The sequence below is a fragment of the Triturus cristatus genome, chromosome 1_2 (genome assembly GCF_964204655.1).
Source record: "Triturus cristatus chromosome 1_2, aTriCri1.1, whole genome shotgun sequence".
Lineage (NCBI taxonomy): Eukaryota > Metazoa > Chordata > Amphibia > Caudata > Salamandridae > Triturus > Triturus cristatus.
The window spans coordinates 478,434,152-478,448,677 of record NC_140580.1 but is presented as its reverse complement, the minus strand read 5'-3'; the positions used below and the strand labels follow the sequence as shown (position 1 = coordinate 478,448,677).

The following is a 14,526-nucleotide window of genomic DNA, read 5'->3' as shown; positions in this document are numbered from 1 at the left end:
ATCCAGGAAATCCACTCAATCCAGGATCAGCTGTCAGCGACAGTTTAACTATGGAGCTCCTCACTTTTCTGTGTTCAGTGCAGGAGCAGATCCAGTTCTGCAGCACATCTTGATGTAAAAAGGGGCCCAGAAATAAATTAAATACAGTTATTGCCCCCTCTGTAAGTCCTCACTATATCAAACAGTCAAGGATGAGGTTGTTTTAGAGGAAGGCACAAAATCTGGTGAAGTTAGAATGTATATATTAGCTGGTGCATCTGCCCAGCTTATGGCAGTGGGCAGAGACGTGCACTCTGTAGAAGATGTATTGAGAAATGATGAACTCAACTACTACTCATATCCATCACAAACAGTTGCTTCCTGGAGCTTGCACGTCTCTATGACAAAACCTAAAACTGAGAAAACACTTCTCTGGTACTTGAACCTGTGAAAGACTAAAATTGATTCTGGACAAGAGGATTATTCAAGTTTTCATTTCAAATTTAGGAAGTTTAAGTATATTTAAGCAAGCATTTATTTAGAAGCAGTTTGTGAAATTATTTAGTAAAATTGTAGGAAGCTGAGAAAACTGAAAGTGCCATACTACCAAGATCAGTAAGCAATTAAGTACAATTTTCAAATTATCTGCTTGAAAAAAAAAAATAATAATAAAATCGGAAAATGTATTGAACAAAGAAACTATTTTATTTAAAATGTTGAACAGGTCCATCGTATTTAAATATACTGCTTGCTAACAAACATAAAATTAAAGGATTCTTTTATATTATTTAATCATAAAACTCAAACCTTTGAAGGCAAAATCAGAGCATAAACTAATTCACACGTTTTTGTATGTCCAGACATACGTCAGCCTGACACAAAAAACACATAGAACACTTTCTTCGTAAAATCAAAGCAGTATTTTGAGTGGTGGTGGCACAGAGTTCGGTTTAGTTTTAACAGTTGAAGTATATAATATTTCAAAGAATGCTTTATAAATATGTGCACTTAAAATTTAATAACGCCAGAAATACAGGGACATGACCAAATGCCAGCTGTACAATTAACAGCCACAAATTATCAAATTATATAGGACCAAAGTCGTGTTGATGGTTCATGTTCACAGCATCATGCTTCGTTCCCTTCAGAAAAATGAAACACAGACAATAGTGAGGAACTAGAGGTGACTGATAAGTTGATGAATACAATCCCACAATTTGTTTTGAAGTGTTTCATGTAAAATATACAATGGCCGTCAACTCCTGTACATTTTCATAATCAACAATGTAATCTGGCTTCTCTAGATACATTTATTCAAACAAATTGCATTCATTTTTCTTTTATTTCAAAGAAAATTAATAACTGAATATTTACCAACAAATCACTCGTGGGGCATTGTTACTGTTCTGCAGAATCCTTTCTTGACTAAAATAATACAAGGAAATACTAAAGAAGTGCTACTTTTAATACATGCTCAACTACTATTAAAATCAAAACTATTCAGTCAAGTTAATCAACTGTGAAGAAAAAAAACATAGCTTTTCTTTGGCCAAACTAAAATCAATCATTTTTAAATTTGGTAAATTTAAAGAAAGCACAGTTGATTGGGTATTATGCATGGATGTAATTCGACATTCAGAAATAATGATCTTATACATTTCATTGAAGATATACATGGCCTGCCTGAGGCAGAAATGAGCTTTGGATGTTTACGACAAGCAAACTTTAAAGAAAGGATACTTTCTGTTTCTGTTGAAGATATTGATCACTCTAGAACATGCTTTCTACACTAATCCTACATATGTGAATATTTACAATTGTACAATTTTATTTGGCTGCTACGATTTTTCTCTACTTCCAGTGATACACTAAGTGTAGAGCATACACAGTAAAAAAACATGAGCACATCACACAACCTTAACAGGATTAGGAGGTTTTTCGGTTTGTCATTTCACGTCACATGCTTGGGTTTAGACCTCGATGTTTCATAGGAAGAGTTTAAAATTCACTTAAAAGTTGGCAGTTGAGGTTGTCAGGCGTCTTCCAATATAAATCCTTAATAAAAGGGATAAGATTCAAATATTAATTTTCACATACCAATTCAGCTTCTCACAATATAAATCATTAACGAAGAGGATACGTATGCAAACTTAATTTTGATGTACAGTTTCAGTTCAGTCAGTGACGCCATTTGTGCTGACTAGACCTTCAGACTAAGCACTTAAATATGATGATATAGCTTTGAAAATATAACTTGGTGTACTACAGTACTCAGACATGTCCAGTATCTAGGGCAGATCCAAACAACTACAGTTTTTGTGTAGTCTCATTGAACACCTTGGATTGAGCAATGTACTTAATGGATTCAGACTATCCATTTGAAGACAGTGCAGAGCTTTGATCAACGAGACAACAAGGTATAGACACTTCACCAGAAGGAAAAAAGAACCAAAGACCCTGTCACGGTCATAAGCTAGAGTGGTACTTCTTGTAAGCTTGGAAAAGAAGTACCCCATACTGATATTATCTACAATCACAAACCAGAAAAACTACTAAGCACAGATAGTCTCCTTCTTGAATGCAAGCCATTAACATGATCATACTGAACTTAAGAACCTTAACCCTTCTACTGCAGAACATATTGAAGTAAAATGGCATCTATTTCCTCAAGTTCCGTTTTTAAGCTATTATCAATAGGTTTAACTAATGAAACAGTCTTATTGAATGTCCCTCTGCACACACGGATACACCATATCTACATACATTTGAATAAAAAGAACAATGATAAAAACACTCCCCCTCCATTAAGATATTTGCAATGTCATCATCATTCAGCACCTTTCTTTACCAATGTGCTATTACAACTCTGCTCAGATGAACACTTGAAGGGAAATCCAAAAAATACTGCAAATACTCATAATCCTTCCTCTTTACCAGTCAAAAGAGAATACACACACACTGTCCTGCTGTATGTTCTGAACAGGTAAGCTTTGTATCCATATTGCTATTTGGACATCACACACTGTGTAGAGAAACACATAGTATCATATCCTCAGTGTAGCTTCTTTTCAGTAGCTATTGATCTTTCTATGCAATGGTTTGGTAGCATCAACCAACAATGAAGATCTATTTCAATGGACTGTTAAAATAGGTTAGCTATAGTAAAGCTTGTCCCGTTCCTCTTCAATCAATTTATAGATGTCCTGGACATCAGAAACAAATTATACTAAGATATTTAATAACCATTCGTCAATCAATATAGGTCACTTTAATTTCCATTTAGGAGGACAAAGAAGAATTCTCTACTCCTAAAAGGCACTTAGAAGGTCATGAGCATCCTACTGATGTGTCGCCACAGCTCCAGCTTTACTACGATACAAGTCCAGTGGTGCCTTTCATAGGAACATGAAGTACCACCATGTACGCAAGCAATGATAAGTTTGCTTTTCCCGGTTGTAGTCACTCAATTTTCTCATGTATATCTCAATTCTATTTTGGATCTCATCCCTTATGGTAGAAATAGATTATTTCTCTTTCACCAAACTATGCCGACCTACTTAGTATGAAAGACAAACTGTGTTCATGTGTTACAGTGATGTATTTACTATTTAAAGCCACATCAAAACTTTACAAATGTGTGATGAAGCAAGAAATGTAGACCGACAATCCTACTGCTTCAAAATATGAAGGCCCACAAAGAACGGTACTGATTGTTAACTAGACACTGGTCCAACATATTACTTTGATGACAAACTGGTGACGAAGGTGGATGTACTCACCACACCACACCACAAATGACGTGGACAGCTTATTCTGGGATTGACACTGAGGGGAGCATAACCCCGTGGAACAATTGGGCAATTTTCCAGATTGAAGTACAGGCAACAATTGATCTTAGAATGCTAGGTAAAGGATATAATAGTTCAGGATCTGACGATGGGATCGTAAACAGAAGCATTTACTATGAGCCCTGAAAATTAAATATGTAAAGGTTAGCGTCCTACGATTGAGACACTAATACCAAATCCCTTATGTTTTCCTATGGCAGATTCAAATGCAATGGCTTCAACAGAAAAGGAGACAGTGAATCTGAAGCCTTCGGAAAGAACTTGGACAGCCATAATGTTACTGGTAAAATAATGTAGTAGCATGGATCTGGAAATAAATTTGGGGGCATTACTAAAGACGATAGCAATCCTTAATCTTGAAATGGTGAAGTATACTGGCTTTCTTGGTAAAGGCGGTACAGCACATTAACCATTGTTTGTGGTTACTGGGTGAAAAACGTTGGTACTATCCATTAAATACTTGTTTCTCAAGCTTAGAATAAGGATATTTGAATTCCATCATGTGCCCAGTTTCATGTAGATGGATGAGAAACTTGCAGATGACGATTACTTTTCCAAGGTACATGAGGAAATTGCAAGCCTTGCTTAACAGACAAAAATGTTCTTACCTAAAAGATAAGCTGGAAAAAGGCACTCTGTGCAACCTTAAATTTCATGAGTTATGTTGTCATCACCCTACAAATCAATACACTCCAGACTAGTACATACACTCTAATTGTAATGCAAAATTCTAAAGCCTTTCTATAGATCCTTTCTAGCCTACGAAAGGAGGCATGTGGAATCACAGATAAATAATAGCCCTGTGCACAAGCTGGTGCATAATAGTGATGCTTAAGTGAATGAATACCCACCAATGTCTTCTAGATCTGAAACATTGTACAATTTATTATGGTGCACACATATGCGTTGTTGCCTTTTATAATGAGATCACTGCTACTTCCAGTCAAGGAAGAACTAAGAGGGTTCAAAATTGTGTGAAGATGTAGAAAGATGTGTGTGCTGGGGCAAACTTTGGTGGACACATGTGAGAGGCTGCCTTGGTATTTGATGCACACTTATGTAAGTGGGCACCCTGCACCAATCCAGACAACCCTTATGGTGCTTTTAGTGCTCTTAGGCAACCTTAGAAAGCTAAGTGGTAGCTGTGGAGAGCAGCCTTCAGGCTTAGTCCAGAAGGAGTGTAAAGCAGCTTGTTTTACCAGAACATAATCTCATTGGTATAGATTAAGAGAAAAAGAACCACACAGTGTATTTATAACAATATGTATTTATTATAAGACACTCACTAACACATGTAGATATCTCCTAGATGAAGATACACACACAATACACAAAATAGTTTTCAATGGAAACAGGTAAGTAGCACAGAATACACAGTGGTCACCAGGGGGGGCACAAACCATATACTAAAATAGTGGTATGCGAACCACGGTTCGAGTCAAGATTATACCCAGAAGATGTACAAGTGCCGGGGACCCAAGGAACCTCCCATGGTGAGTATCTAGGAGCCCCAAGGAGGTCGTGTGCAGAGTGGGAACACGAACCTGTTCTCAGTACAAGTCACAGGTAAGCTGCGGTTGCAAATTTAAAGAAGAAGAACCCTTCCAAGGGGACCCTGAAGAAACCCCGTGGAAGACAAGAGGTTGGAGAGCCACATTACCCGTGGATAACCTAGGAACCAGGATACCTACACCAGAGAAGCCGGGTGCATAGGTGTGAATTGGCATTGGAAACCATTGTCAAACTCAATGGGGGACTTCAGGAAGATGCTGCTGCTGGAGAAGGCGAAAGTGTCTGGTTGAACCCAAAGGTGGATTCGAGGTGAAGAGTACCTGCAAGCACCGGGGACAGAGTCTAGGCCACCTGAAGTGACCAGGAGGCACGGAAGACTTGTGCCCAACGATGTCGGGTGCTGCAGGAGGGAAAAAGGTGAGCTTTGAGCTGCAGCTGTGAGGACCAGGCGATGTTGTGCAACACAAGGAGCAGTTCATGAGCTGTCCCATGCCAGATGTCAAGAGTTAAGGGGTCGGTGTTCATCGGGAGCACCAATAAGCCTTGGCAACTGCAAACAACGTGCAAAGTGAAGAAGGGGCAGTGTTGGAACCAGCAAGGTCCAGGTGACTCACCACAATCAGGGGAGCCCACAGAAACCAAAGTGGAGCCTCAACAGGACCCACAGGCCAGAGGCACTGGAGTCCCAAGAGGAGCTCGAGCAGCTCACCAAAGATGCAGGCCCATGGTGCAAGAGATGTGGTGAGGACGAAGATCTTGGTCACAGAGGTGCTTGAGGTGGGAGCTACTTGGAGCCTGAAGAACTTGATGGAAGGAAGCCAACAAGCCTTTGCAACAGCAAGTCAACGCGGTGCACAGTGGGTTCAGTTCCTGCAGCTCCGATGAGGGATACTGGCCTCAAACTTGGTGAGAGGACAGGGCAGGCCTCGAGGGAAGTGTAGAACCACCCCCTGTGTTGCTGAGCCTTTCAGAGTCTGTGGGAGCCCAGGATCAGCAAACCGGTCAGCTTAGTTGCGGTGTCTGCAGATAAGTGACTCCTTCACTTCAAGGGAGAATCCTTCAAGTGTCTTGGATACCCACAGGCCTTGGAAGGTTCCTGTATGGAGCACAGGCACGGATGCTGCAGCGCGATGAGATCAGGAGCAGCAGGAGTCTTCTCGGTTGCAGCCTTGATGCCAAGAACGGAGTCCAGAGTGCCCAGACGATCGAAGTAGAAGTGGTGTCTTGGAATGAATCTTGTCCCACGACAAATCTAGGGACAAGCCCTTAAGTACCCTAAGTAAAGGGTTGGGACGATTCAGGGTTCCCTGCCAGGGGAGGGGTCGGACAGTGGGGAGGATACTCCCATGTCCTTTGTACAGTTTCGCACCAGAGTGGGAACCAACGGCTCCCTGAGCTGGTTGGAACTAGACTATGCATGAAGGGCACCAAATGTGCCCTTCAAGCAGACTGAGTGGCGCTGGCAAGAGTTCCCACCCAGCCCCAATACACTAAACCCTGTCTGGGAGGTGGTCACACCTCCCTGTGACAGGATACCTATTGTTCTGCCTCCCCTTCTTGAGCTTGGCTCAGCGGCAGGAGGGCGTAATCGTGTCGTGTCTCTGGTCGGCAGCATCCATGTTGTGAGGTACAGGTCTAGAACACTGGTACCAGGAGCACTGTGGGCCTCCCGGAGGAGCTTTACAGTGCAGGGAATCATACCTCCCACAACGTTTATGGTGTGGGAGTATGATTCCAACATGTTTGTTAGCAAACATGATCGGGTTTGTTACAGCCAGTTTCGAGATGGTCCTCGCACTTACAACCCGGGAGAATGGAGTCCGTAGGCTGTAGGGGTGCCCTACTCATGCAGGGGCACTCTCACACTTAGAACCGAGCACCCTGCCTTCAGGATTGAAGGCCTGCTTTAGGGGTGAACTATAGGTTTTAAGTGCAGTGACCTTAGATATCGGGAAACCTATATCTCTCGTAAGAGGTGCTAGCACCAGCTTACACAGGCTGCAATGGCAGGCCTGTAGTTACAAACTTGAGTGTTCTCCTATGGGTGGCTTATACATGCTTCAGCCCATGGGGGACCCCTGGTGTACCTATGCCCTGGGTACATTAGTACCATATAATAGGGACTGACAAGTGTACACCAGTGTCGAATCTGGGATGTAACTAAGTACTTACCATACCAATTTAGGGGAGAAAGCACATAGACTGGGGTCCTGATTAGCAGGATTCCAGTCAGAAACAGCATTACATCAAGCATAAAATGGGGGTAACCATAAAAGTAGTTCCCTCTTTCCTTCAACACACCACTGTGAATATGCATCACAATTCATTTACAGAGTCACACTATTTATAAACTGGAAGTACAATGGCTAGGTAGCTTGAACAATGTGCTATTCTTTGCAATAATTGTGAAGTGGCTCAATATGCATAGTCTCTCACAATTTAAAGAAATGTCAACTGGATTATAGGTACCACCACACTAACATTACAAAAAGAAATCACCTGGTAAAAGTTCTGGAAATTTATTTAATGCATATCTTATACCACACACAGAATTCTAGCCAGGAATGAGGATTCTCCATACAAACTGACCAGGAAGAGTGTTCTATAAGACCTGGAGGACAGAATGGCACATCACCATAAAGTCACTGAAATATAAAGAAGTCTATATAAGGGCAGGAAATGGGAAATACTCACTATCGTAGACAATCAAAACCTAACTTCACATTGTCAGCTTCAGAACTATGATTCCACATTGATCCTCTTTCACCAGGACAGTGGCATTCTGTGTGGGCTGGAAAACCTGAATCTATAATGGAACCAAGCTTCATGTCTCATCAAATGTTGAAGACCACATTTCCTCCACCTGATCAATCTACACTGGCCATCCATGACTGCATTGTCTTCAAGACCAGCTGAATCATATGCAAGGCAGTGATGAACAGCACATTAAGGTCCCACTCACCTCATGGGAACATGGGCTACAGGAAGCGCTACCTCACTACTCCATTGAAGAAGTGAAATTTACTTTTTAGCGACCATGAAAGAGAAGTGGAGTTCTTGAGACTAGAATGTTAAAACATCCTCTTTCCCCTAGAAGTATTGCTTTTTTCCTGTTCTTAAAGATAATTGCAAACTTATGGATTAAGGCTAGTGGTTAGATTTACTAATGTTTTGTGTGAGAGCTCGTGGTACAAAGTCACGTACAGTACAGGGTCTATTTACTTACAATTAAAAGGCCCGCAGGCACACAGCAATATTACAAACAACCCTAACAAAATCTAGACCTGAGCATCTTTGGTTGATGAAGATTTGCTTGCCTCTGGTCTCCTGCAATGACAATGCCAGGACCTAAATCTGATTGATGCCACCTCAAGCCTTATAGATGGGGTTCCATCTGATATGATTATAATTACTTCAGATTTTATTCACGCTTCATATCAGGAATCTAGCTTCCCTTTTGAATTAAAAACAGCATATGTTACTTCGTCATTCACAAGTACTTACGTATTGCTCCTTCTAGTAGAAGCTTTTGAGTTTTTGGACTTTAAAAAATTGGATTTTGATTTTAGATTACATAACCATCTAGGAGTATGTCTCCAATAACTTAAATAATAACTATGCAGTAATACATTCCGAAAATTGCCAGTGGATGGGCGTCTGTTTGCATCGCATAGTTAGCAAAACTTTACTTATGTTCCAATGCCATAGACAAAGGGAGTGGGAGGCATTCAAAGGATTAGGTACAAAAGCAATCCGAAATTGCATGCTGGCACAGAGAATAGATTACTGAAATTTGGATTGAGAAGAAAGACAACCTGTTAGTAATAAAACTTTGGCAGTCCTTGTAAGAGGTTTCTCCTGGAGTTAGGAAAGCAGATCCTTCGATTTGATATTCAAATATGCACATTTTCTACATCACACATTAGATTCTAATCCACATAGGTTAATTTGGCAAATAAAATTGAAGAATTCCATTTGAAGATACTAACCGAGTTCTAAGAACAGAGAAGCATTGTGATATACAGGGTTGGAAATGTGAAAGACAGCAAACAGTGTAGAACCTTGTGGAAAAATAGACGACTGACAGCAGCCCTGTCTTCAGATATGGACTGGATACACACAAACGTCATACTTTATGGGTGCCTAGTCATATGCCTATGCCAAGCAGTGCTTTATGAATGCCCACCAGTGATAATGCCTTATTTGTGAGTAACCTAATTGTATGCATGCAGATGCTTCACGCTGTGGAAAATACGCATGTATATTGTTGGGCTAAATGCGAACATTTTTCTTCACAAGGAAAAGGTGCAAAAAATGTCATTTCTTCCGCAAACCTTAAAAATAGTAGGGATACCCAAGCCTTTTAATATATTTTCTGCATCATTTATGCCTAGATCATCCAGGCAGAAGTTTAGAACTGCATGAAAGAGTGGAGAAGGCATTCCAAATATTTGTGAACATATTCAACGTAATAACTTTGTCGGTACTCACACATTTTAAATGGTCTACTTCCACAACACTCCTCTAATAAACACTCACTTCACCGTCCATAAGTATCTACATATCTTGCTGATTTTCCAAAGTCCTAACATCTCTGCAAATTGGCGGATCATGAGTTTGTGAATTAGGATCTGAGTTTTCCATGTATAGATGCCACGTTTCCACATGTAGAAGAAAATGGTGCATCGGGACTCAGAATACTGTAACAGGGATGGAGCATATTTTTTCTTTGATTGTGCAAAACACAATATCATTACTGTTCCTTTTCAATTTTACATTCACATGAGGATACATTCTGTACATAAGAAATGTATTGAAAATGTCAATAACTATAAAATTCAGATATTTCATAGTACATACTTACTGCTTTGTTTCTTTATATTCATTTATGAGGGAGATGCATGAATTATGAAAAGGCTGCTCATATAAAGCAAAGAAGACAGAATTCTGCCATTTATCGCACATCTCATAGCTTTATTAGATACTGAAGTTAAACATTTCAATATTATTAAATAACTTCAAACCGGATAGAATCATGACAAATGTAAGAGTTTTCCTAAATGTTTGTGTAATTTGACAACTGCAGTTATATTTCCTTTGGATATGTATTACTTTTTACCAGATCTTTGTGTGGAATTTGCAAAGCATTTTGTCTTGCTTGACCTGGTACCTAACAAAAGCGCTCCAGGGATCTTCTCTTTTTATTCTGCTTGCTGTTAAACACCTGTGGTTTCATTGTCATTTACTGAACAAGGTTCTTTGTAGTTCAGTAAGGTCCCAGTTTGTCAGGGGCGCAAGTGAAAACCTCACAATGATTGAGACTGAGGTGTTTTTTTACCTCTCATGACGTATTTGACGTTTGAGGGCAGCAGTTGATGGTGCATCGTTTCTTCCACAGATTGAGCTGCTCCACGCAATAAAATTCAGAGTTGTAGATTCACCTCACAAATCCTACATCGCTAAATATAATCTGAAGATCAGATCTCGCGCACAGCTGCTCACGAGGCAAGTTCAACACTAGTACTGAAAACCCTAGATCTGTTCAAAATATTGACTAGGACTTTTGCTTTTGTCAACTCGAACATTCAATCACCCTAATATTAGGACTTTTTGGATTGTGGCAGAAGAGCTCAAGTCATACTGAGGAATGTATCCACTGACCCAGAGTAGTAGTAGCCTTTTGGCAAGTGTAGATTATTATTCACTTTGCATTTAGTTATTAGGCTTTCAAAAGCCAGTTTAATCCCTGGGTTCGTCGGTTACACCATAGCAAAGATAGGTGCTCCATAATTAATAGAGTCCTACACTAGAAAAGACCTTTTGTTTTTCTAGAGTCCCCTCACTCACCTAGGGTTGCCCCAGGGTGACATGCTTCATCATAGGGGTCCTCCCAGGCATCTACTGCTTGGGGCGTGCTGCAACTTGGCGAAATTCGCAGGAGCACTTATATTTTTAACTATGTGTGGTGATGTGTTGTGCTGTGCTGTGTGGAGTGAAAAAAAGGAAAAACAATAAAAATTACCTGGATAGTGAACCCTAATTTTATTCTGCTCCTATCCGGTAAATGCAGATTTCTTTCGAAGTATTGGGTCGTAGTTTTTTTCAGGAGGGATAATTCTACTCCATGGTGTTGCTGGGGCAGGGAGGCTCTAGATATTTGTCTAGAATGCACCATCAGCTATTGGACCTAGTGGCTCCCAGGAACACCGCGGTGTTCCTGGGAGCCACTAGGTCCAATAGCTGATGGTGCATTCTAGACAAATATCTAGAATTATCCCTCCTGAAAAAAACTACGACCCAATACTTCGAAAGAAATCCTGGTATTATGGGTATCGTATATATTTAACAAACCAAATAGTTTAATAACAATACAAATTAGTGATTTGTTTGTAACAACTCGGAGTGGTACACGCAAGGCTGGTCCTTGTGCGGTCCTGAGGAAGTGGTTGGGGTAACCACGAAACATGTCGACCAAGTAATTAGGGACAGGCACACATAACGTTACTGTACTCTATTACTAGCCCCATTTTAATCTACATTTACCGGATAGGAGCAGAATAAAATTAGGGTTAAAAATATAAGTGCTCCTGCGTATTTCGCCAAGTTGCAGCACGCCCCAGGCAGTAGATGCCTGGGAGAACCCCTATGATGAAGCATGTCACCCTGGGGCAACCCTAGGTGAGTGAGGGGACTCTAGAAAAACAAAAGGTCTTTTCTAGTGTAGGACTCTATTAATTATGGAGCACCTATCTTTGTCCAGGTAGGCTTTATTAGGATCCTTCTTGGTTCCTTATTTGTTAGATATATTATAAGAGGAGGAAAAAGCCTGCCTCCCTATCCTCCAACTCCCTTTCCTTTAAAGTGGTTACACCATAGCACCATGGCATTACAGTATCTGAGTGCACCAGCACCATTGTTTTGTTTTGTGAGTCCTGCTTGTAATACGTTCAGGCCCTCTCTTAGCCTCATGAAGGTTGCTGTCTACTGTCCATGTCTTTGCATCAAATTTGTTGAAATTATTGATTGTTACATAATATCACTGTTACTGCTCTGAGCGAGAGCTGTGCATTTACAACATTGTTCTTCTACAAACAATTTTCAGCAGTTACCCCTTTACCAGGCAGTCTGCATTGGGTGTGAGAGAATGCAGTGTGCTGAACGTCACTTAACAGTTGCGGTGTCTATCATTTTGCAATAAAACAGCTGGTTTTGATATACCACATTTTTCTTGGTACCAATGGTATTCTGTAAGTACTTCAGGCCTTTTTGTGAGCATGGTGCTCTTGGAGGTTTCATAAGCATTCAATAAGCTATTATAGAGGTATTTATTTCATTTCACCTGTTTGGAATGCTTACAGAGCATATATTTCTGCATTCAGTCCTAAAGTAGGATATCGAAAAGCATAGAGATGAGGTTAATCAGACCCAAACATTTATTCCTGGTGCATAGTTGGTACACTGTATGCGTCTTCTTTGATTTTGTTTTGTCTCTTGAGTTAGTGCCTACTCATTAACTCGCCTATACATTTCCTTTGATTTCTTTCTTTTGCCTATACAGCCTCACATTTAAATATTCATGTAGCTTTTTAGATCACATTTGTTACTTTTAGTCTTTCAGTTCGTACCCATTTAACACTTGATCTTGTTATGAATGTTTTGTTCATATGATTTTTCCTCTCATTCCCTCAAAGGCTTGCACGTCAATTTCTTAGACATGCATGAAGCCTTCTCTGTCTCCAATGGTTTACAATGGATATAGCCTCAGTTGGTGTTTTCAAGACTTTGAAAAAATAAATGTCTCTTTGATGGATTAAGTTTCCTTGAGCTTCTTGTTGCCTCCCGCTATGCCGCTTTCTTTTTTGTGTTCCACACTATCTTGGTCGCTGTCTCTTCCTATTTCATTTCTAGACCGGTGTCTCCTCTGGTCCCTCGCAGCTATTTCTACTGTGGCATCAATCAATATCTTTGATATGCCGCAAGCCTTTTGGGTTGGATTGAAATGCTAAATATTTGAAATATGTTTCTCTGAATTTCTACCTTCAGTTTTGTGGAATTATTAGAGGTAGGTAGAGTGCCTTCTCTGTTTAATTTCTACCCTTTGGTCCTATCTCTTTTCCCACTGCCATTATGGATGCGTTTCGGACAACCAAGCCCGTGCCACATGTATTTGAACCCTCCCACAGAAACACTAATGAATCAGGTTCTACTGAAGATCAATGCCATGATATTTATGCTAGACTCACGCCGCAGATGTGTATTTCTTGGAGCCAGATCAGGGATTCCGGCCAAGATTAAAGTGTACAGGACCTGTTCTCAGGACCAATGTGGGGGCAGTGAATCAACAGAAGCCTAAGATAAACTGAAATAACTCGAAAGGAAAATTGAACAGTTTAGAAAGATACTGCACAAGGTTTTACCTTGAAACAAAAATCCTTGTGGCAGTTTCCATTGAACATTAATTAATTATTTTTCGATGAATAACCTCTAGGCAGTCACTGGGGATGCTTCCTTCCAGCATCAGGGTGAACTGTGGCCAGACAAAGAGACTGTTGCCCAATCGTCCAGGACACCAAACTGATTTGATCGGGGTTGGGGGGATGGTGATCACAACAGAGTACAATAGTAATAGTTTCTTCTTACTCTAGGAGAAACATTTTCCATCTACATTTATCTAGATTTGTTTACTGTTCCCAATTTTTGACTGAAATTAAACTCAGGATGGATAGTTGTTGGGGGTCAGAAGTGTATATGGCTAGGGCCTGGTAGGCCTGCCTCCCGCTGTATGAGATGAGTGATTAAAACAAGGGCCAATTCGCATACTAAATATCATGGAACATGGCTCTGTTAACACGAAATACAACGCCAAATCTTTACAACACATATTCTAGGTGTTTCAAACCAAGTGACACAGAAACAAATTACTTACCTATAACAAGAGAGTATAAACATGAACCTGTTCTATTTTCACATACTGTGCAATATAGATTTGAGCTTATTCTAGAGTCATAGGCTGTGCAATATAGATTTGAGCCTAAAACTTGCATTTTCGAAAAACCCATCTCACCACGAGTAATGTTTTTCTTGTTCCAAAGCATAGACATTTGTTGCTTCTCTACGGCCCTTAGGGTCCTTGGTTAGAAGCTCTTGAGTGGCTGCCATCCTTTGAACTAATCTATGGTCCTTCACG

General features: G+C 40.3%; 1 protein-coding gene across 1 annotated transcript in view; it reads right to left on the bottom strand.

Annotated features, from left to right (window-relative positions):
• Window positions 1-665: 665 nt before the first annotated feature.
• Window positions 666-14,526, bottom strand: part of BNIP3 (BCL2 interacting protein 3) — a 92,511-nt gene continuing 78,650 nt past the window's right edge. The window contains exon 6 of the mRNA XM_085606203.1: window positions 666-2,034. Within this exon, the coding sequence (XP_085462329.1) occupies window positions 1,989-2,034 (46 nt within the window). The 3' untranslated portion in view covers window positions 666-1,988. The remainder of the gene's footprint in view (window positions 2,035-14,526) is intronic.